This window comes from Protomyctophum parallelum (genome assembly GCF_964188405.1).
Source record: "Protomyctophum parallelum genome assembly, chromosome: 21".
NCBI classification, from domain to species: Eukaryota; Metazoa; Chordata; class Actinopteri; order Myctophiformes; family Myctophidae; genus Protomyctophum; species Protomyctophum parallelum.
The window spans coordinates 19,705,808-19,729,439 of record NC_139713.1 but is presented as its reverse complement, the minus strand read 5'-3'; the positions used below and the strand labels follow the sequence as shown (position 1 = coordinate 19,729,439).

The 23,632-nt window shown below is 39.8% G+C and overlaps 1 protein-coding gene across 1 annotated transcript in view; it reads right to left on the bottom strand.

Moving 5' to 3' along the window:
• The window catches only part of LOC310878863 (interferon-induced very large GTPase 1-like), a gene marked incomplete at both ends in the record, with an annotated part of 30,487 nt that extends 7,230 nt beyond the window's left edge, over window positions 1-23,257 (bottom strand). The window contains one exon of the mRNA XM_083793280.1: window positions 23,153-23,257. Coding sequence (XP_083649406.1) covers window positions 23,153-23,257 — 105 coding nt within the window. The remainder of the gene's footprint in view (window positions 1-23,152) is intronic.
• Window positions 23,258-23,632: the final 375 nt, after the last annotated feature.

Here is a 23,632-nt window from a genome sequence, read left to right as displayed (position 1 = left end):
TAATTTCACACTGTTTTACACTTGTAAACTTTATATGACTATAGAGAGTATGCACATGCATGCTTTTCCCATCAGGACACGCCCCCCTCATCTAGACTGAGTGGCAAAACATTGAGCAGCATGGAGTGTTGGAGTTTGGAAGCGCTCGTTGGAAATCACTCAACTGTCCTGCGTACCACCTGTTTCTAAATGTCACATAATGCAGGAGGCAGCAAAATGTTGTGTTATTGAAAACAAGCACTTCCGAACTCTGACACTTATATCTGCAAAATAATCAAATGCAGGGCATTTCTTGACAGAAAGTAGCTCATAACGTTTCTATGGTGGATTTTTATGAAACACAAACTTTGCAGATAGAAAGAGGATAATTCAAGCTTTTCGTACAGCTGCAAAGTTGGTGAGTTTAACATTGTTTAATGCAATCAGACGGGACTTTTCTGTTTGGATGAATGGGCTGTCAAGACCAGAAAGTAGTTTTTTGCCACGCGCCGCATATACCCTCTATAAAGCTGACATGTTGTTCATTTATGACACACTACAGATAAATAGGGTAAAAACGTTAACTAATAGCTATTACAATGACACTTCTCCAGTTGATGACGACAAGGTGTGATCATCTCCGACAGAGGTGTCGGAGTCAAGACGGAAAAAATCGATACATATCGTCGGGTTATAATATCGATATATCGCGCTATACGATATATCGTTACATGCCTAGTATTATTATATGTTGTTTTGTACAGTATACTTCTAAATGCTTTACTGTATGTACTGTAGCTTTGTTTTTTTATTATTATTACGGTAATACCAGTTCCAGACAATATTTGCACTACATGTTACTGTATGTTACTGTATGTATATATACTGAAACCAAATAATGGCCTTGTGCAGGCCAGTGCAAAAATAAATAACAGCCTATGGCAAATAATGGCCTAGGTCCTTATAAACACCCGGGGTCCGAATCGATTTTGCATATTAACATCCCGGGCTACTATTTGGTATACGGTAATTACTTTTTAACAGCAACTTCAACAACACTGCTGATTAGTTATTAGACTGCAGATGCAGCAGCATTATTGGCTTAGGAATGGAACAAAAAACGAACAATTCAAAGAATAAATCAAATCTTCCTCCTGTGTTAATAGCTGAATAGGATGGGGCAGGTCTACGCTGCTGTATCAGTTATTATGGTGGTACTTGGAGAGTCAGTATTTTTCTGTGGTGGTATAAAAATGTTGAAATCCCCTGCTTTAAAGTAAATAATGCAAAAACCATTTGAAAGGTATGTCATCTTACCTTATTCGTTTTCTCAAGATTTCTCTCCTTTTCTCTTCTTTCTTCTCTTTTTCTTCTTTCCCCTTCTTCCCCTTCCATTTTTCTTCTTCCCCCCCTCTCACAGTCTAGTGTTCCTTGAACCTATTTGGATTAAAACAAATAATACTAATAGTCAGGTTAAACAATACAGTTCACATCTCATGCTGTTTAATTTAAATGTAAAAATCACGATTCACGACCCTCGGTCATGTAAAAAAAACGTCTGGGGTGTTCACTTAAGCCTGAGTAGATGATAAAATGAAAGAAATAAAAAATAAAGTGAAATATCCCTTTAACTAACGTCGATAGCGTATCATCAGCTGCATTGCTCACACGCCTTTATATCTTATCTCAGTTACTATGTGTAAATATATAGATTATTTGTTTCCCTTTATTTATAAAAACAATGGAGTTATGCACAAAAACTAATTTCACACGGTTTTACACTTGTAAACTTTATATGTGACTATAGAGAGTATGCACATGCATGCTTTTCCCATCAGGACACGCCCCCCTCATCTAGACTGAGTGGCAAAACATTGAGCAGCATGGAGTGTTGGAGTTTGGAAGCGCTCGTTGGAAATCACTCAACTGTCCTGCGTACCACCTGTTTCTAAATGTCACATAATGCAGGAGGCAGCAAAATGTTGTGTTATTGAAAACAAGCACTTCCGAACACTTATATCTGCAAAATAATCAAATGCAGGGCATTTCTTGACAGAAAGTAGATCATAACGTTTCTATGGTGGATTTTTATGAAACACAAACTTTGCAGATAGAAAGAGGATAATTCAAGCTTTTCGTACAGCTGCAATGTTGGTGAGTTTAACATTGTTTAGTGCAATCAGACAGGACTTTTCTGTTTGGATGAATGGGCTGTCAAGGCCAGAAAGTAGTTTTTTGCCACGCGCCGCATATACCCTCTATAAAGCTGACATGTTGTTCATTTATGACACACTACAGATAAATAGGGTAAAAACGTTAACTAATAGCTATTACAATGACACTTCTCCAGTTGATGACGACAAGGTGTGATCATCTCCGACAGAGGTGTCGGAGTCAAGACGGAAAAAATCGATACATATCGTCGGGTTATAATATCGATATATCGCGATATACGATATATCGTTACATGCCTAGTATTATTATATGTTGTTTTGTACAGTATACTTCTAAATGCTTTACTGTATGTACTGTAGCTTTGTTTTTTTTATTATTATTACGGTAATACCAGTTCCAGACAATATTTGCACTACATGTTACTGTATGTTACTGTATGTATATATACTGAAACCAAATAATGGCCTTGTGCAGGCCGGTGCAAAAATAAATAACAGCCTATGGCAAATAATGGCCTAGGCCCTTATAAACGCCCGGGGTCCGAATCGATTTTGCATATTAACATCCCGGGCTACTATTTGGTATACAGTAATTACTTTTTAACAGCAACTTCAACAACACTGCTGATTAGTTATTAGACTGCAGATGCAGCAGCATTATTGGCTTAGGAATGGAACAAAAAACGAACAATTCAAAGAATAAATCAAATCTTCCTCCTGTGTTAATAGCTGAATAGGATGGGGCAGGTCTACGCTGCTGTATTTTAACATCAGTTATTATGGTGGTACTTGGAGAGTACAGTATTTTTCTGTGGTGGTGTAAAAATGTTGAAATCCCCTGCTTTAAAGTAAATAATGCAAAAACCATTTGAAAGGTATGTCATCTTACCTTATTCCTTTTCTCAAGATTTCTCTCCTTTTCTCTTCTTTCTTCTCTTTTTCTTCTTTCCCTTTCTTCCCCTTCCATTTTTCTTCTTCCCCCCCTCTCACAGTCTAGTGTTCCTTGAACCTATTTGGATTAAAACAAATAATACTAATAGTCAGGTTAAACGATACAGTTCACATCTCATGCTGTTTAATTTAAATGTAAAAATCACGATTCACGACCCTCGGTCATGTAAAAAAAACCGTCTGGGGTGTTCACTTAAGCCTGAGTAGATGATAAAATGAAAGAAATAAAAAATAAAGTGAAATATCCCTTTAACTAACGTCGATAGCGTATCATCAGCTGCATTGCTCACACGCCTTTATATCTTATCTCAGCTACTATGTGTAATTATTTAGATTATTTGTTTGCTTTATTTATAAAAACAATGGAGTTATGCACAAAAACTAATTTCACACGGTTTTAAACTTTATATGTGACTATAGAGAGTATGCACATGCATGCTTTTCCTATCAGGACACGCCCCCCTCATCTAGACTGAGTGGCAAAACATTGAGCAGCATGGAGTGTTGGAGTTTGGAAGCGCTCGTTGGAAATCACTCAACTGCCCTGCGTACCATCTGTTTCTAAATGTCACATAATGCAGGAGGCAGCAAAATGTTGTGTTATTGAAAACAAGCACTTCCGAACACTTATATCTGCAAAATAATCAAATGCAGGGCATTTCTTGACAGGAAGTAGCTCATAACGTTTCTATGGTGGATTTTTATGAAACACAAACTTTGCAGATAGAAAGAGGATAATTCAAGCTTTTCGTACAGCTGCAATGTTGGTGAGTTTAACATTGTTTAGTGCAATCAGACGGGATGCATACTATCATCCGACAGAGCATTGCTCCGAAGGAGCAATGCTCTGAGGTGCGCACGCTCCGAGGTGTGCACGCTCCGAGGTGCGCACGCTCCGAGGTGCGCTGCGGGTCGGGAGAGGGTTGCGGTTAGGTTTAGGTGTCTGCCCCGGGGGAGGTTAGGGTTAGGGTGAGGGAGGAGGTAGGTTGTCGTTCGGACCAATGGTCCGTCGGATGAAAGTACTGCACTCCAATCAGACAGGACTTTTCTGTTTGAATTAATGGGCTGTCAAGGCCAGAAAGTATTTTTTTGCCACGCGCATATACCCTCTATAAAGCTGACATGTTGTTCATTTATGACACACTACAGATAAATAGGGTAAAAACGTTAACTAATAGTTATCACAATGACACTTCTCCAGTTGATACTTACATTAAGAGTAAGACTTGGCTTTTCTATCACAAGTTTTCTGAAATTATATGTTTAAATATGCAAATTCGGCATTATATGTGCTAATTTGCATACTTTTTGGGATAATACATCTGAAGATCGGATAAGGCCCTGCAGGTTGAAAATTATTGTTTCGTTTTCTTGACATATTAGAGACAAAGGAAATTACAAATGAGGGGATTTTAGATATCTCTTCTCATCGCTCCAGAAATCAGAAAATACTGTCAACAGGCCATTTTCGCCATGTTTTTAGGAATAAAAGATGTAAATCATGCTATGTATACATAATTATATTATATTAATTTGGGAAAACTGCCTTTTTGTATGGATAGATAGATTTGTATTGTAAAATTACAAAACGTTTTATTTGAAGCCATTATTTTGAGACACAATATCTCATCCAATACTTGGCAACAACATGTCATTCCATATACCGTTGGAAAGGTCTGGACCTCGAGCTGACTGTGGTTTAATCCACATGTGGTCATAATTGAATCTTCACCCAGCAAAACGAGCCGTCATTGGCTAAAATAAACATCTAAATGTGTATTTTGAATGTTTATTTTGCATTCGTTTGAAAGAAGACATGTGTAGGAAGCAAAATAGCAAACATTCTCAAAACAATTTCCACCTGCCATGTCTCGCCTACATACGCATTCATTATGTTCAGTTGTGAGAATGTGTTTTTCTTAACATTGAAGTATTGACCTGGTGAATAAACGCTTCTTACCTGCTGTCTCCATTGTGTCTGAAGCTCTTCTCAGTTGTGTCGTTATCTTCTCCAACTAGTTGTCATCTCTCAGCTTCAGCATCGACAGCTTTGAGAAGGAAAACAGGACATTAACTGGTTTGTTCTGGTATTCCGACAGTTTTTAAGTTGCTTGATTTAGTATTTGATATTGATTTTAGCTGCCATCAAAATATTTTTGGAAAATTAGCATCTCCATGAAGCTTGTTAGCATACTGAAGCACAATGTACTCTAACAAGATGGCTGTGTTGAAACTATTGTTAAGTTTTCACTGTCAGTGGATAAACACCAGCAGATAACATGGCCTAAATCATCACTTTTTTCCCAAGTCAAGAGTCTCAACAAAACCATCTATTATGATATGATACATATCATATCTTCCTTTTCAGGCAGCACTTGGCCCCTGCCCACAGAGCCAAAACTACTACTAGTTTCAAGCCTGTTTTCTCAACTCGCTGTTTCTCTGCAAGACATTAATTACTCTAAAAGCCATATCTCCAAAACTGCATGGTGGGTCAAACTGAACAACCAATATGTCAAATTTGGCCACAATTGGTGTGCTGACCATGGTATTACTGTGTTAAAACTACTAGTAACTGGTGTACTGACCATGGTATTACTGTGCTTAACTGACCAGACTACTGGCCTGACCTGAAACTCACAGAGAATCTAGGTTGTATTGTCAAGAGGAAGGTGTGAGACATAAGACTGAACAATACAAATTAATTTACGGTGGTTATCAAAGTAAACCTGGGCTTCCATAAGACCTCAACAGTGCCACAGGCTGATCACCTCCATGCCACGCCCCATTGATGAAATAATTTGTTCAAAAGTAGCCCAGACAAAGTATTAACTGCATATACATTGCAGATGGTCGATATTTCTCGTTTCAAAAAATCTTTTTCTTAGTGGTCTCATAAAATATTCTAATTTGATCAGAGATAGAGGCATAGGATTTTTTTGATTTTCATGAGCTGTATGCCATACTCATCAAGATTAAAACAAAAAAAGGTTTTAAATACTTCAATTTATGGACAATGAATTGAGAATATATGAAAGTTTCACTTTTTGAATTATATTACGGAAGAAAATGAACTTTTACACAATATTCTAATTCATTGTTATGGAGCTGTATTCATTTGAGATTCAAGAGCTTACCATCTACTTTCACCAGCAAAACTAAACAAATAAATAAAGAAATGCAACAATGAGTTAAATTTAAAAATGTTTTATAATAATGTAATATATCGGAATTGGCCGATATGACTGTGCAAATAATTGGATATCGGTCATAATTTCAATGTGCATCTCTAAAATATATATATGTGTGATTGTGTGTGTGTGTGTGTGTGTGTGTGTGTGTGAGAGAGAGGGAGAGAGAGAGAGAGTGCGTGCGTGCATGCTCCAATGTTCATGGTCAAATAATTGCATGATACAATTATCCTGACAGTACGGTACCTGGCTGCTGGCTGCAAGGAATTCTGATGTTCCTGACGATGCCGAGGAGAAACCAGGCACGCCAGAGGCTCTGCACAGATAAACACAGTTCAAAGGGTTAATATTTTACTATAATGATTCCATACATTCTGTCTGACTCTGAAATGACAACATTAAAACATAGATTAGTTAGCTTTGCAGAACTAAAAACAACATTCAAAATGCATACTTAATTCACTCTCTCTTGTCCGTGTGTAGAAAGATGCTTGTTCCTTGTCAGCGTTGCATCCAACACCTCACTGCTGATCACAGAATATAGGCGTACAGAGTATAGAGTAGGCTACTTCACCTCTTCTACTGCAGTGAACGGTAGAGTGGCTTATGTTAGTCTGCCTCAAACGTTTCTCTTTTACCTGCATTTTATACTAACACTAACATTACAAAGATGCCCAGAACATCGAGATGAACCTGTTTAGTTTATGGCTGCTCCAACAGTAGTGGCAACATTCCAAAAAAAAAAAAAACAGGAACGTCAACATTTCCACCGCGGGGTCTGAGAACAGAACATTGAGTAATGGTTGAGACGAAGCAGTGAAAGGTCCTGAAAGATACATAACGTCAGTCTTACCCAATACCCAATCTTTCAGTTTTATGATCACATGGCTGCTGTACTTTATACCTCATACTAAGCATTTAAAGTATAAGGTATAGCCCTACAGTACGGCAGCCTTGTGTTCAGTCTAATTATATGAATATAATTACTGTAGCCTAGGGTGACTAGATCCAAAGTGTTCAGTTGAGGGGCAGAAATATCACTTGTGTGGGACAGGGGGGACGGGACGGGGTTAGCGACTTATTACTTAAAACCTTTGTGTAGGGTTAGACAACATTAAATGAGAAGGTTGCCTCTGGCTATTTCACATTTTTTCGATTTTGATTCTGGAAAGTTATGCAAAATATGGCATGTTTTCCTATATAATGCCTAATTTGCATATTTAAATGAACAATTTCAGAAAACTGGGGAAGTTTCATGGTGATAATTTCTTAAAATGTGTCATCCAATTCACCTAGGTGAAAAAAACTCCTCCTACTTTACTTGAAACAGTTTAAACTATATTAACCCATTTAGGCCTGACGTCGAAATGAAGGCTTTGCCTACTCATTACATAGGGCGCCATTTATTTTTGTAGTGGTTTCCACCATTAAAGGTTTGAATCATAAAACCCCCTACAAAGGTCACTGTGTAAAAAACAGAAACCTACCTGGTTATACTTCAAAACACTGTAGATGGTTTGAACAAAACACAAAGTCACTCAGTCAATAAAGGCCACCGAATTCTTAATCCTTTTCCTTGTCTTCATGGGCCAAGTTGGCCAACTTGTGAAAGCTGCATACTTTTATTGTGAAGGCAAAAGTTTCTAAATGCTCTCAGAGCCTGCATATCTCCGCGTGCTGAAAATAGCTGATCTACAAGCTCACAACATGCCGCGGACGTGACGCGTTGTGAGCTTGTAGATCAGCCATTTTCATCACACACTTTGTACGACGAAGAATAAATCAGGCATCAGTGCTCTTCACTCACTGGGATCATCATGTATCATCATGTATGGACACATGCTACCTCCTCGATGCAAACATAACAAGCTTTGGAAGCTATTTTTCGTGGCACATTGTTTAATCAAACATTTAATGTGATGCATTCTGAGGATGCATTCTGAGGACGCATTCTGAGGACACATTCTGAGGAGGCAGTAATTAGTAGTTAAGATAGGATGGTAATTCTACATTCTTCTCTCTGAACTCTTGGTGAAATAACTATATTTTCCATTACCATTTATCGACCTTTGTGACGACTTGCAGCATATTTGATGAATTGAGTAAACAGTAGAAATACAGTAATAACTGTATTACTGTGAGGCGATCAGTCAACCGACACGGAACGTAAGTGGTAACCGGTAACAGTGGAATTAGTCATCTGAAATGAAGTAGGGTCTGCATTTTCCTGCTTTCATTCCTCAAAATGACAGAAAAACAGGCAGTAATGTAATGAAGTGTACTGTATCTGACACCTAATAAGTCTGAGGGTTGGAAGGGCCACAGAGAGTGGTCATAAAGTCATAAAGTTGTCATATTGGTGTGCCCTCGTAAGAACTGTTTATATTTCTGTTCCAATCCAATCTGCCCTTAGGCAAGGCAAGGCTATGTGTACTAGAGGTCCGGGCTGCGGTCCTCAGACCTATGTCGCATCGCCGACTGATATGCCCATATATGGAGATATCTGTATCTTTCAATCATTGTCCCTTTGATGCCCATAATCTACCATATTATCCAAAGGAAGTGAGCATTATACTTCTTTATAAGACAGTGGGTATGTCCTGTCTCAATGATGGGAATAGAGGTTATGCACGTGACATCATCATACCCAGAAGTTATGCGGGAACGCCTACTCAGTAGTAGCCTGGCTAATAAGCCAGACCAAATCAGCCGTGTGATATTAGTCTGGCTTATTAGCCAGGCTAACTCAGTAGGCCCTACTGAGAGGCAAAATAACTACTTTCTGGCCTTGACAGCTCATACATCCAAATGGAAAAGTCCTATCTGAATCTGATTGCATTGGACTACGTTATGCGTCATTAAACTCACTTTGCCACTCACTTTATGCATGCTCATACCCTCTATATACAGAGGACCACTTCTTAATCACTGTATTAACCGGACTTCCACTTAGTTGTCAAGGGAAATGTCAAGTCAGTGGGTAGGAGGATATGAAGTCACAGCGAGTCACACTCTCTTCTTATTTAAATCCCAGCGCCACAATAGATATGCAAACAAAGCTCTGCGCGCCGCCGCCGGTCTGCATCTCACTTAGTCTCATTCTGTTCTGCGCAGATGTACCATTATTGTCTGCCCTCTGCGTAGACATGATTCCTGCCCCGACAGGCCATGATTTATGACTCAATTTGTTCACTCTCTGTCACAGATGCATTCTTCGAAAGTATACAGTATACCCTTTCATTGTTGGAGCTAGAGGACATAATTGCGTGTGATAGCGGATGGGGTGGCATAATTAAGTCTTTCAGGTGAGACTAAATACAGTACAGTAACAGTAACAATGCATTGAGCAATTGCACTGACAATTCTCTCGGTAATTATGGCAGTATGTGAGAGCGCTTGATGAATAAACTAAAGAAATAAAATCAAAAAGTAAAAAGCTTAAAAAAGTCAAGGAGAGACTAAAAGTTGTGTGCAGTCTTCCAAACAAGAACAGCTGTTCTCATGATCACATCTGTCATGTGGTAAAAACATCATCATCATACAGATGTCACGATCATGAAATTGTACCACTTAAGCTTGAAAACCCCCCCCCCCCCCCCCCCCCCCCCCCCCAAAGAAATTGGCTCACGCTCTTTGTTGTTCTGCAAGGTTTGTGCGGCTGTTCTCGCCAGAGCTGGCCACAGAGGGACGTCTGCTCAATGCCTTTCAATGAGAATGCACGTGGAAAAAGGTAACGTGTCATTGTTCCAACCGCTGCTACCGGTATATCTCAAACCCTAACTGCAGGTGGAAACCACAGGGGGAGTCTTAACCGTCGCACATAGTCAGACTAGCAGGATGTCGGACTAATGCGCAGTCCCCGCGGAAAACATGCATTCATCCCAGGCCCAGATTTACCGTTGGAGCTAGGGTGGGCTGCAGCCGTAAAACAATCAAGCTTTCAAATTGCATAGCCAAATCTTTCTTTATTGCTCGTGTGTGTGTGTGTGTGTGTGTGTGTGTGTGTGTGTGTGTGTGTGTGTGTGTGTGTGTGTGTGTGTGTGTGTGTGTGTGTGTGCACGCTTGCGCGTTTGTCTGTGCACATGCATGCACACATAAATTGCACCCCTTGCTCTCTATTTTCTATCCACTTTGGGGAAATATATTTAATTAAAACAACAATTTTAACTGTCTGTCTGTGTCTGTCAATTTCTCCCTCTCAGGGATTATAATGTATGACATGTGGGCAAATGGAAAACAGCACACAATCGTATGTGTGTGCACAAATCCAGAGAGAGAGAGAGACAGTGGCTGTATTTTGCGTGTCTTAAGTACCAGGTCTTATTACTTAACTTAAAACCTGGAGGCGTGGTCAATGCTCTTTGGCCACTCAGGATAGCCAAATAGCATTGATAACGCCTCCAGGTCTTAAATTAAGTAATAAGACCTGGTACTTAAGACACGCAAAATACAGCCCTAGAGAGTATAGTAGATCCACCATGGTGAACTCTAACCCGTCCCATGGGTGTATATCCTCAGTCAATGTAGACTTGTAGAGGATTAGTTGCTTGGCCTCCCCTCTTTGCCCTCAAAGTTGTTATTAAACTGTCTTGGTTTTGCACCACAGCACACATACTGTAGCTGCTATAAATGATTACCAGGTGTTTTGTTCAGGATTCAACTGGCTGTTATCGCGCGAGTGTGTCTGTGTGTGCGTGCGTGCATGCATGCTTAGATAAGACACGATTCTTTAAGAAAAAGTATATCTGCGACAAACGGAAACGTTTTTATGTGTGTTTAACTGAGTTTCAGCACACCTGGCTGCAGCTTTCTGAGAGTTTGTTCCTGATATGTGGTGCCTGAAACGTGAAGGGACATACTGTAAAGTCGTTCCCACTTCCCACCCTAACCCAATTACCTGATGATCATGTTTTATGGAGGAAAGAAAACATGGCATTCCATCTAGGGCCGGGACTTTAACGCGTTAATCGAGATTAATTAACTACAGATAAATTAATCGCACCTTTTTGTTCACCGCGGAACGTTTCTCACTGGGCGCTTTTCTATAGTACTGACTTGGCTCTACACTGCTCCATGCAGGCAGCAGTACACTCTACAGGCTACAGCTCCGTCAGAAGCCCAAACCCAAATGAATCGAATGAAGAAGCCGCTTATATCGCTTTTGCTCCATGGATGGGACATTTAGATGTAAAAGCTATCGGATGGACACGTGGATAGCGGCATGGCTGTGTGCAATGAGAGGGAAATATATGACCAACGTTAGCTTCCATGCTAGCTGCTTCAGTTTAACATGTCTCACAGGACACCAGAGACGCGCGGTGATTTCACCACAGCACGAAGCTGTCAAGCTTCTCAATGCAAAACATACTGAAGTAGCAAGCGTAGGAATTCCGTGGTCAGACAATGGTCTGCCCCAACCTCATGTCATGTGAAATGTTCCCCCCATAATAAAGTTGTTTTTATTTGTTTTCTCATGCCCAGCCATGTAAAGCACATTTGAGTATTCATATACACACTGAAGACACTTTATATAGGCACTTGCTGCCTATATATATATCACCTGCCTATATATCACTGTTGGGATAAAACGCATTTTTATATGGAGTTGTGTGCATTGGAAATAATAAAAAGTCCCCCTATTCTGTGTTGCCTATAGAACTGGAGGTCTGAAAAAAACAGTAACATTATGAAGTACATTTTTGTGATGTCACTGAGATGTACTTCATAATGTTACTGATTTTTTTTCAGACCTCCAGTTCTAGGCAACACAGAATGGGGGGGACTTTCTTATTTTATCCACACAACAACTCTAAGGTATATTAAGGTATTAATGACAGTAAAATGTTGAAAATGAGTGGAATCCCGTAGTCACTATTCACTGGGATACCAAAAACATTTGAAAAAAAAGGTTTCTCACTGTTTTCGGGTTAAATATTGATATGCGATTAAAATGCGATTAATCGAGATTAATTAACTTAAGCCTCTGATTAATTAGATATTTTTTTTTAATCGAGTCCCAGCTCTAATTCCATCTTTAAGGCCTATTCATTTCATACTCATACTTAGATGATGAGGTGATCACCTTTTCGGTGGTCACCTCATGCCGGCCACGTATGTATGTCTGACATTACTAACCCTAACCTCACAGGGAAGCCACGAGTGAGCCACGTTTGTCGGACTCCGTCGCGGTCTATATCCGGACTTTATTGGCACAAAAGTACTGCAAGTGGGATTCGATACCAGGAAGTGTGGTTTGGGAGTCTAATGTTTAGCGAGGCAAGTCACTGAGACCGGTCCTACTCCTGAGATGGCCATTCGGTCAACTCATGTAAAATGAAAGAAACCCCACCAGAAGTCCTTGATGGGTGATTTCTCCATTCTGCTTCATGATATCGCACATGAGATCATGCATTTTGTCCCTAACCATTCAACGCTTTATACTGTAAACCAACAGTAGGCCATTATATTTTAAATCAGTTCTTGGGGGTCCTATAAGAAATGGAGTGATAGCCAATACTTTCTTGGTATTAATATGGACTCAAGGATCAGCAGCATTCTGAACCAACTGCAGTTGTCTGTTATTAAAAACTTTTCACAGTTAGTTATTAATAATCAAACCCACCAAACTGCAAAGCATTATAATAGTTTATGAGACAGTGCTGTGTTCTGTTTCATTCATGGGAATACAAATGACCTCACTTTAATTACACAATTCTACTGCCACAATTGATCACTCACTAAAAGATGACGATCAGCATTATGCAGTGAAAATAAAGCATGGCTAGTCTAATCACCCAGAATCAATAGAAATATGCAATAAAACACTGATTAATACCTATAATGATCACTACAAAACAAAACCCAAGTATACCCCTTCACTGAAAATAGTCAAAATACAATGAGGGAAATCAGGATTAAGGTAGTGAATATAGAGGACGGAGCTGAATTCACTGAGCTGCCCTGTTGGTGACATTGGGAGGATCTGATTCATACTATGTCACTCTCCAAAAATAGCCGGCTGTACTACAACGTACGATTGAGTATAAAATAAGAATGCGAACGAAAATAAAGGCCTGGGTACCGAGCAGTGTTGTTTTTGGCAGCATATTTTGGTTTTAGTTTTAGTCATATTCTCTTGAATAGTTTTCAGTTTGTTTTAGTCACATTTTAGTCACCTGGAATGTTTTAGTGTTTGTCTAGTTTTAGTCGACTAAATCTACAGGTGATTTAGTTGACTGAAATGTATTTTGGCGCGTGACTCTTAATGACTGTTTTTACACTTGCTGAAAATAGCTGATCTACAAGCTCACAACGTGTCGCAGCGCGAGGCGTTGTGAGCTTGTAGATCGGCTATTCTCAGCATGCAAACCAAGTGTAAAATGACTTATACTGGATCTCTTGTCCACTAGTCGCTTCCTAACATTTTAGTCTAGTTTCTATCTGTTGACGAAACTGTCAATACATTTAGCTTAGTTTTAGTCACAATAGCTTAGTTTACATTTTTCGTCTTAGTTTTAGTCGACAAAAACAACACTGGTACCAAGGCTACTATAACTATAACTGCAGCCAACCAGCCAGCGGTGTTGTTGAGCAGCCTGCTGCGCCGCTCAGTTCACACGGGTGTGAATTATTTCATTTCAGCTGGTCTTCACCATAACCATATTCCTATCTGTTATATCATCATGCCCACTATCATCTATCATCCCTTCAGGCCGCCTGCTCTCCTGGCCCACATGGCTGCCACTTTCCCTTCCGGTGGAGAGTACCCGCCACCTCTGGCATCACGCTGGTCCCCATCCCCAAGCCCTCTCTGCTCTCCTATATCCTCCTGTCCTCACTTTGCGAGTCCCAACTGTCAACCCTATTCTCTCCCCACAGCCCCGCAGTGACTAATGTTCCACATCATTTCTCGCATCCGGCTCCCTGGCTGGGGTGTGTAGTTGGATAAGGCCAACGTCAGATTGGCTTTCAGATCGTGCCTTATTGTCACACTGACGCTTCGCTTTTTTCCGGAGTTTTCTGGCAAGGTTCATACTATTTTCTTTTTTCGTCTGTCTCGCCTTCAACATTCTGAAGTCAACTTCACCTTAATATTCACTCTTAAATACAAAGAGACTGACAGTTTGGGAATCCACTTTTCTATTTCTCCTCAACCCCTTCCCAAGGCTGCATGAACTTCACACCGAGCCGCTCTGTGACTGGTTCCATTTTTATAACAGTGTCAATCCTGTAAAACTCTGCTGATTATTTGCTGGCCTTTCCTTCCAAATAGGCATACCGTAGGCTATGCTATGTAACCTAGCCAGGCACAGGCCTGCTTCAGGCCTGCTTCAATAGAGACAGAACAGTGAAAACTCCTCAAGTGTCTCCTCATTGAATTATTCAAACATGTCAGCTTGAAGAAATCTATTAATCAAATGAAAGACAACTAGAAAAAGTGCCCTTCCGGGCACAGGTCTCCACCAGGTTATCCACAGATCCGTGCAGTTAGAGGTAAAAACACTTTTCGGCCAGTTATAGCGCCACCTTGAGGCTGAGTTGAAATTGTTCATGTGGCATTTCGTCCTCGGCCTAGTGGGAATGTGGGTGCACAATTTCACGGAAATCACGCGATGTGTTCATGATTTGCAGCATTTTGTTTGAAACTGAGCACTCCTGTGAACTTTGGAAGCCAATCTTAACCAATCAGGATGGAGTCTGATAAATCTGAAAGACCCGTTTCGTTGAATGGCTCTAGAGAGACTGTGTACCAATTTGCGTGATGTTTGGACAAAATCTGTAGGTGTACTGTGCAAAAACGTGTTTTGCACAAAGCGGCCTCCTGGTGGCGCTATAACAGGCCGTTCTGGAAAGTTTGGGGCAGAGGTTCATCGTTGGCATCCAGGGAGTGTGTGTGCAAAATATGGCATCGACCGGGTTAACGGTGGCCGAGATTAGCTGTTCACGGACACACGGACACACGGACGGACACGCGGACGGACGGAGTGCAAAACATACTCTCCCCACATGCCTTCGGCCTGGTGGAGACAACTAACTGTCTTGAGAGGTAACACACCCTGGGGTCCTAGCTGTGGCAGTGTGCACCTAAGTGTGAGAGAGAGAGAGAGAGAGAGAGAGAGAGAGAGAGAGAGAGAGAGACATTGGAGTTGACAGGAAAATACAGTGAACAGTTTGAGAAAATCATTGAAGCCAGTTGTGTAAAAGTAAAAACACAATACAACTTTACAGATTCCAGCCCTTTGTGAAGATACACAGTAAAGTGTCTAACCTTCTAACCGTCTAGCCTTACTGACGGTAGATTGACTTTCAAGTTCAACCCCTGCTGATTTATAAACTCAGTGTTGCAGAAAATTAGCTGCATGCTAGCATGCCATAGGTGTCTTATTATGCATAAAGCCCCAGTGTTGCTGGTAGTGCAAGGTTAATTAATTAAATAAGGTTAGGAAGCGAAGACCGTAAACAGTGAATAGTCTTTAGTGCATTTGTAAGCTATTTTGTGGTTAAATTGACACTTGTCTACATTCCACTTAAGGTGCATTTGCGGGGTATTTAGAAGATATATTCGCATCACATTGTTCTGAATGTATAGCTCGTGGTCTCATTGTAAGAGACATCATAAGGAAAAATCTTGAAAGTGTGAGAACTACGATTTAGAAGAACAATAATCAAGTCATGATGGGTTCAGTAGAGTGTTGTTGCTTTTAACCTTTGTCAACCTATAGCATATTGCTTTCTTGTCATATTGGAAGACCCTATGCCGGTCCAAATGAGAGCCTCAGCTACATGTCTGTGAAGAGTAATAGCTGCTGTAGACACTGGCTTTATTGATGCAGTATAACATCATGCCTGCATAACACCAGGTGGCTTCAGGTACATTAAATATGGATAAATCATTAAAACAAGTAATTGTTTGTGTGTGTGTGTGTGTGTGTGTGTGTGTGTGTGTGTGTGTGTGTGTGTGTGTGTGTGTGTGTGTGTGTGTGTGTGTGTGTGTGTGTACTGTATGCTCACTAGTGTCAAATTAAAGTTTTAGAAAGTAAAATATAAAAGTTTAATACATTTCATTGCCCATGACCTTCCCCGGATCATAACACACCACTCTGTAAAGTTTCAGCCCGATGCGAACCTTGGATGTTGTTATATCATGAGTTTCCCATGTACATCTTATTCTGTGTACTTGAACTTGAGATACAGTGTAGCCTACTTGATATGTATACATACTTTATAGATAGGCTACGAGAGACATCTCAGCGCCAGCACCAGCAAGGTCAGCCTTGCTGCATTAGTTACGATACTTTGTCTCATATCTTATTGTCATGTCATTATAGGCATGTAACGATTCACTCAACTCACTATACGATTCGTATCACGATCCGATTTTTCACAATATAAAAAAATACAGTATATATATTTTAAAGAAAAATTACCGTTTTTTAAATTTTTATATAATTTATCTTCCCCCCTGAGATTTTTTATTTAACTACATTGCAAAAGAAGTAGCATTACTTTTGACAGTGCAGAAACATAATTGCCTTCCTTGATGAGCATCAACGACCATCATCACCTGGGCACAGTCACAGACACACACAGCTCCCTAGAGCTAGTTTAAACTAGTTTAGGCTGCTAAAATACAAATATTGTACTTTTACTTCAGTACATTTATTTAAATAATTTAGTTACTAGTTACTTTGTAGATTTTGATTATTATAATATTACAAAACATACATTAACCACTATATAATACATTTCGGCCATTTGAAACTAACCGATCCACAAGCTCACAATGCGTTGCATCGCGACGCATTGTGAGCTATACATTTGAAAGCATATCAAATGGAACATTCTACTTTTGGTACTTTAAGTACATTTTGATGCCAACAATACCTTTGTACATTTACTCAAGTACATTTTTAATACTGGACTTTTACTTAGTATTTCCAATATATTGCAGTATTGATACTTTTACTCAAGTAAGACATGCGAGTACTTCTTCCACCACAGGTGTGGGCAAATATGTGGGTGTGCCTTAATTTCATCCCCTCTGTGTATTTGTGTAAGTGTGGCTTTCAATTTGTTTCCATGGTAACCACACAGGCAATGTTTCTGACGTTTGATTCAGGTAGAGTGAGTGAGCGAGTTAGTGAGTGCGTGTGCACGCGTGACTTGCGACAAATCAATGCGCTGGAACAATGCGTTGGAACTATGGTTGTCCCGATCCGATCACGTGATAAAAATATAAACATTGGATCGGGAAAAATCTGTATCGGCAGATACTCAAAATCGAAATATCGGAATCTGATCAGGAGAAAAAACGTGATGAGGACATCCCTAGTTGGAACCCTCTTGGACCAACACTGAAAACAACAAGACTAGTTGGAACCCTCTTGGACCAACACTGAAAACAACCAGACTAGTTGAAATCTACAGGAACACCTGCTCTCACTCTGTCTGTGTTCATCTACCTACCAACCCCCTCATGACTTCTATCTCGCAGCTTATTCATAGATATAGACTATATATGTATTATAATCTTATTCTGTTTTTCTCTACTCCTATCTGTATGTTTCACCCTTACTGCAGTGAGCTGATATTACTGTACCACTGAATTCCCCTCTGGATCACTACAGGTCTATCTATCTAACTTTATTCATATTGAATCATACACTATAGGACAATGGTCCAGTACGGTGCAAATTAACTAAGTACATTTACTAAGTACTGTACTTTAGTACAATTTTGAGGTATTTATACTTTACATGAGTATTTCCAATACTTTTACTACTACTCCGCTACATCTCAGAGCCAACATTTGTACTTACTCCACTACAATTACCTGTATTTGAAAACTTTAGTTACTTTGGAGATTTTAATTGTTATTATTACGATTTGAAAATAACCGATTTACAAGATCTACGAGCTATTTTCGAAAGATTTTTATACATTTAGAAAACATAGCCTACATTAACCCATACAACCCATACATTTTGGGCATTTCAAAATAGCAGATCTACAAGCTCACGATGTGTCGCGATGCGACGCATGTTGAGCTTGTAGATCGGCTATTTTCAAAAGATTGTGTACTCAATTTTGAACTTTGAACGCAATATGAGTACTTTTAGTGCTTTAAGTACATTTTGATGCCGATACTTTTGTACTTTTACGTGAGTACATTTTCAATACGGGACATCTACTTGTAACGGAGTACATCTACATTGCAGTATTTATACTTTTATTCAAGTAAAACATTTGAGTACTTTTTCCACCACCATCTATCTAACTTTATTCATATTGATACACTAGGATGAAAAATGGTTCTTCCTTTCTTGGAGCTGATGCACATCAAAGGTCAATCCCATAATTCAAATGATATCGTGTTCAGCAGATATAGTTTGCACGCACGCACGCACGCACACACACACACACACACACACACACACACACACACACACACACTTAAACTCTTCTGCTCAGAATTATGCTTGCTCACATTGTCAAAAAGCACATAGCCTTTCTGAGGAATTAGATTTATTTTCTTATTTTTAAATGTTGAAAAGTTTCCTTGTGTACAGTAGCCTCATCGAACATTTCCAGTCCCTTGCTTGACGCCACCTACTGTATGTTCCACAACACTGATAATTGGGTGCAGGAGGAGGCAATATTCATGGAGTTCCACATTTTTTCAAGCTGCTTCTTTTCACCTGACAGGGGGGAGTTTCCCCGGCCGGACATAGCGTGTGGAAGGAACACGTTTTTCCGACCAGTTCCTTTCCCCTCCATCAGGCGCCACGGCTGACCAGGGGGAGGTAGTTTAGAGACCAGGATTACTGCATGTTTTTGTGAGGGTACCTACCCTAGGGGACACGGGGAGAACATGCAAACTCCACACTGGATTTGTAATGTTAAACACAGCCTTAAAATAGCTATGCAGTATGCATGAACATTATTGGACATACTACTTTGACTACATAGTTGAACTGTTAGCAAGTACCAATAAACATTACTCATTCATTACTCACTAATTAAAAACTGATGACTAAATATATTATAAATATAAATATATTGACAATATCGTCAACAAATAAAAACTAGACTAATATGTCTAGTGGCGAAGAGATCCAGTAGAGTAGTATGTTCTCTCATCTTAGTTTCAGTTCAAACTCCGGCTGCCACATTTTTAACAAGTTGTTGTCGGTTATTTTCTTTAGCAGGCCCGACAAAAAGTGCATTTCCGTAATCAAGTGGAGAGAAAACGAAAGCGCGGATCACCGTTTTTTGCATCGCCTAGTGACAGATGAAAGAATGCAATCTTCGTAGCATGATTAATGTGTGTATTGAAGTTCAGTTCAGAGTCAAAATAACCCCCAGGTTCTTTACATCTTCAGAGGTAAACAGAAGTTTCACTCGTTCTGTTATTTGCATCTGAGCAGCTTTATTTATTTTTTCTTTATTTTTTAAAATAAATATTATATTATATATTTTATTTCGTTTTTGTTAGTGTGATGTTATTTATTATGAGTATAGAAGCAGTAGCGAGTCTGGTAAAGAACTGACAGTTATATGTTGCATTGACACTAATGATTTTACCGTGTGGTCTACATTTTGTCTAACATTAAAATGAGGATATACAGTATATTTATTCTCTTAACGTCTACTCATTAGGGCACGACAAGAGAATAAATCCCAATAAATGTCAGGTCAAACATCCTGTTCAGCCCCCATATAGAATGACAAATAGAAATGTCATTCTTCAATGCAATACATTTAGTTAATCTTTAAAAAAACTATACATAATAATGTTTCTCTATACGCGATCTTGCCGCCTGTCAGTCAGTAGAGGCGTGTGTTGCCCTCTGAACTGCCGAATGGTTTCGCCCACTGAAACACACGTGATGTGTAGAGGTTAGCAGAGAGGCATACCGACCACCCACAGAAACAGTGACTTGATAATGAGATAATGAAGTGTTTGGCAAGACAAAAATGGAATCCATGCTGCCGAAAGTGCTGCTTACACAGCAATGCCAATGGCTGAGCTGTGTGGTCAACAGGCTATTTTACATTGGTCCGGGTTGTTTGTGTTGAGGTTGATGTAGCCTATTTGAATAGAGATGCATACATTGTGATTGAAAATCCAGTCCGATTGAAAATCTTGTGCTTGTTTTGAGTCGACTGAAGGTCACTTCGCAACGCTCGGCATGGTGTCTCGCTAGCTCACTGGTTAAAATCCTATAACCAAATATCCACAAGCTCAATGCAACTTGACTAAATGTGAGCTTGCAGATGGGCTATTTTTGCTACTTTTGCGCAGCATGACACTATTGTGAGTATTGTGTGTATATTTTTTTAATATGGAGATACAAGGTTTCTGCCCCACATGGACAATTATACACTAAGCAAATGAAAGGATGAGATAGATATACGTTGTTTGACTCTAGCATCTTGCTCAAGGACACACGGTACACAGATACAATATGACACCATGGTTGCAACTTGCAAGGCCTGTTGTTTTTTTCTCACTTTCCCCCTCGAACCAATCGTCACATAGTTGGAGATAACAAGAGCGTTGGCTGCTTTGAAAGATATATGAGCTTCTTTTCTATAAGAGCTTCTTATGGATTATGTCAAATTCCTCATGCATTTCTACCTGGAATGCATGATGCATAGTGATAATTGCCCATCTCCCTTAAGTACACTACGCAACCTATTATGTCAATGGACAGTATTTGATCTTTTCTACTTCTGCAGGGAATAGAAATGTCTCAATGTGAAAACTGCCACCGCATCAGCATTCAATCACAGTTTCCTTGCAGAGGACTTTGGTGGGGCTTCTCTATGAACCAGGAATGTTTTTTTGCGCAAAAAAGTATCAATATTTAACTTTTGAGGGGTAAAAAATTAACCGCATGAAAAGTGCATACTAGGAGTCTGCCATATACTGGTGCAAAAGTCGCCACACGAGTGCATTTAAGTAGTTTATCTAACTTCCATCATGTTCCTCTGAATTAGGATAGGGCTTTCTGATAATGGAAGTTCATTTTTATTCTTGACTGGTTTCTAATTCATCCCCACTACTGAGGCAGCCTGCTTGGCTTGATAGGATAGCGTTGAGCCGCATGCATTGGCTGGTTTGGTCCGGTTCCCCACAGAAACCCAGTAGGTAGTAGCATTGGTTACAAACAAACAAACAATGACAAATTCAAGGTTACTTGCTCAATGTTGTTTTTTATACAAACAAGTCTTGTTGGATGAAAACCTCATACTGTACCTGAGTGAAGTCAGCTTCACATGCTGTGATTTGGTCTTATTCTTAAAACACAATTCAAGGGCTCATGCTTGCCGAGCTCAAATATATGTCTCAGAATAAAAGAATATTGACAATTGCAAACTGTCATTCCGCGAAACAGTAGCCCATGTTAGCCTGAAAGGAAATTACTTCAACCAAACAAATAAAGTATATAATCAAAGGCTGTAGTGTGGAGCAACAGTGTCAACAAGGAAAGCCACAAATCAAATATTGTATCTGGTCGATGTATCTGGAAACCAATATGTTTTACTTAGTTGTTGTTCACGGTGCATAATCTGTCTTTCATTCTAACCACACATCAGGCCAGATAATAATGCAATGAAGTGAAGTTGAATGAAGTTTTCTTAATTTCTTGATTTATTTAAAAATAAATCCCTTTCCTGAAAAATGTTGGTGGTTTCTTCCCGACAGCAGAGATATATTAAATCTAATCCAACACGAAATGTTTTCAAATGTGGGTTGTAAATGGTAAATTTATATAGCTTTTATCCAAAGCACATTTAATACATAGATTGTGCATTACATTCACCCATTCACACACACATTCATACACCGATGGCGGCAGAAACCATGCACCCGTCGTGGCCTATTACGTATCAATTTGGGGGTCCATGTTTTGGAGTAAAATGTTTGAGGGCCACTCGTCTACAGAGCCTGCTCACTGGACCAATTGAGATAACATCTTTTGTTTTCCTGAGGAATGAGAGTGATGGAAAACAATTACCATGAAAAATCACTTGAATCACTTGAACTTGTATTCTGAAAGAAACAGCAGTCTCTTCTGCTGCAAGTTATTTTCCAAGAAGAAAATGTCTTTATCAAAGTCAAGACTGACAGACTGTTAAGTATGTTCTAAGTTGTTGACTTCAGAGCAGAAACGGCATGAATGGACAGAACTAGCAATAATAAAAGAGGATGGAGGCTGAGAGCATAAGATGGAGAGAGATTTTTTTTTATTAATGTTTTTGTGGCTTTCGCCTTTATTTTATATATATATATATATATTATTATTATTTTTTTTTATTTTTATGGAGGGACAGACAGTAGGCTGACAGACAGTAGGCTGACAGGAAATTGGGGAGAGAGATGGGGGAAGACATGCAGTAAAGGCCTGGGGCACACTGCCAGACTGGATTACCAAGGTGCCTGGACCATTGAGCCATGGCCCAGGCCAAGATGGAGAGAGATTTTAACAAGCCTGACTACTATTGTGCTGTGTCTGGCAATTAGAAATATGTTATTAAGGGGACACACATACACTCTACTGTACTATTCAATGTTACGTTCAAAGCCATTGATTGATCCCAACTAGATGTTACGCTCAATGTGTTAAGTAGCCAAATGTGCCAGGGAAACAGCAGATCTACCATAAGAAAAACTCTCTCTCTACAATATGAACAACTCTAAAGCACGCTAGAGACTCTTTCTAAAACTGCCGGTTACACTAACCACAGCAGCCAACGTCCAAGCGTCGGGCGTGGCTCTCAGCAGTTTATATTGGCAGCCTCTGTTGATGGTGATTGTGGAGCAGCTGGGCTGATTGAGACCAGCCACACCTGAGCTGGCTGCTGGCTGAGGGAGACGCCCGGTCCTTGCCCTATGATGTCGTGCAGGGGAGGGACTAGGAACGTGAGGAACGTGTGGCACAACACTAGATACATATTGGCTCATATCACAGCTGACTGGCATTGAATGAATATCAAAGTGAATCATAACGGCATAATTCATCGTAGCATACTCTCCAACGCTGACATTGACAACAAAGCACAATCCTGCTAACCTGACCTCTGCCAGATTGCAGCAGTATTGAGTTCACCAGTTCCCTCCTCCTGCCTGCATCTGGGCTCTCTCAAGCCGAAACGATGAACCGGAAGCAGTGGGACAGAAATCTGATATCTCCATAATGATTTTGAGTTGTAGTCTTGTTAGCTTGTGTTTACATTTGCGACGTGGCACAGCGATACAATTTGATTAAACAGTATGAACACTTTAATAAAAGTTAAAACATTTCTTAATCACTATTGTCAAGTTATAAA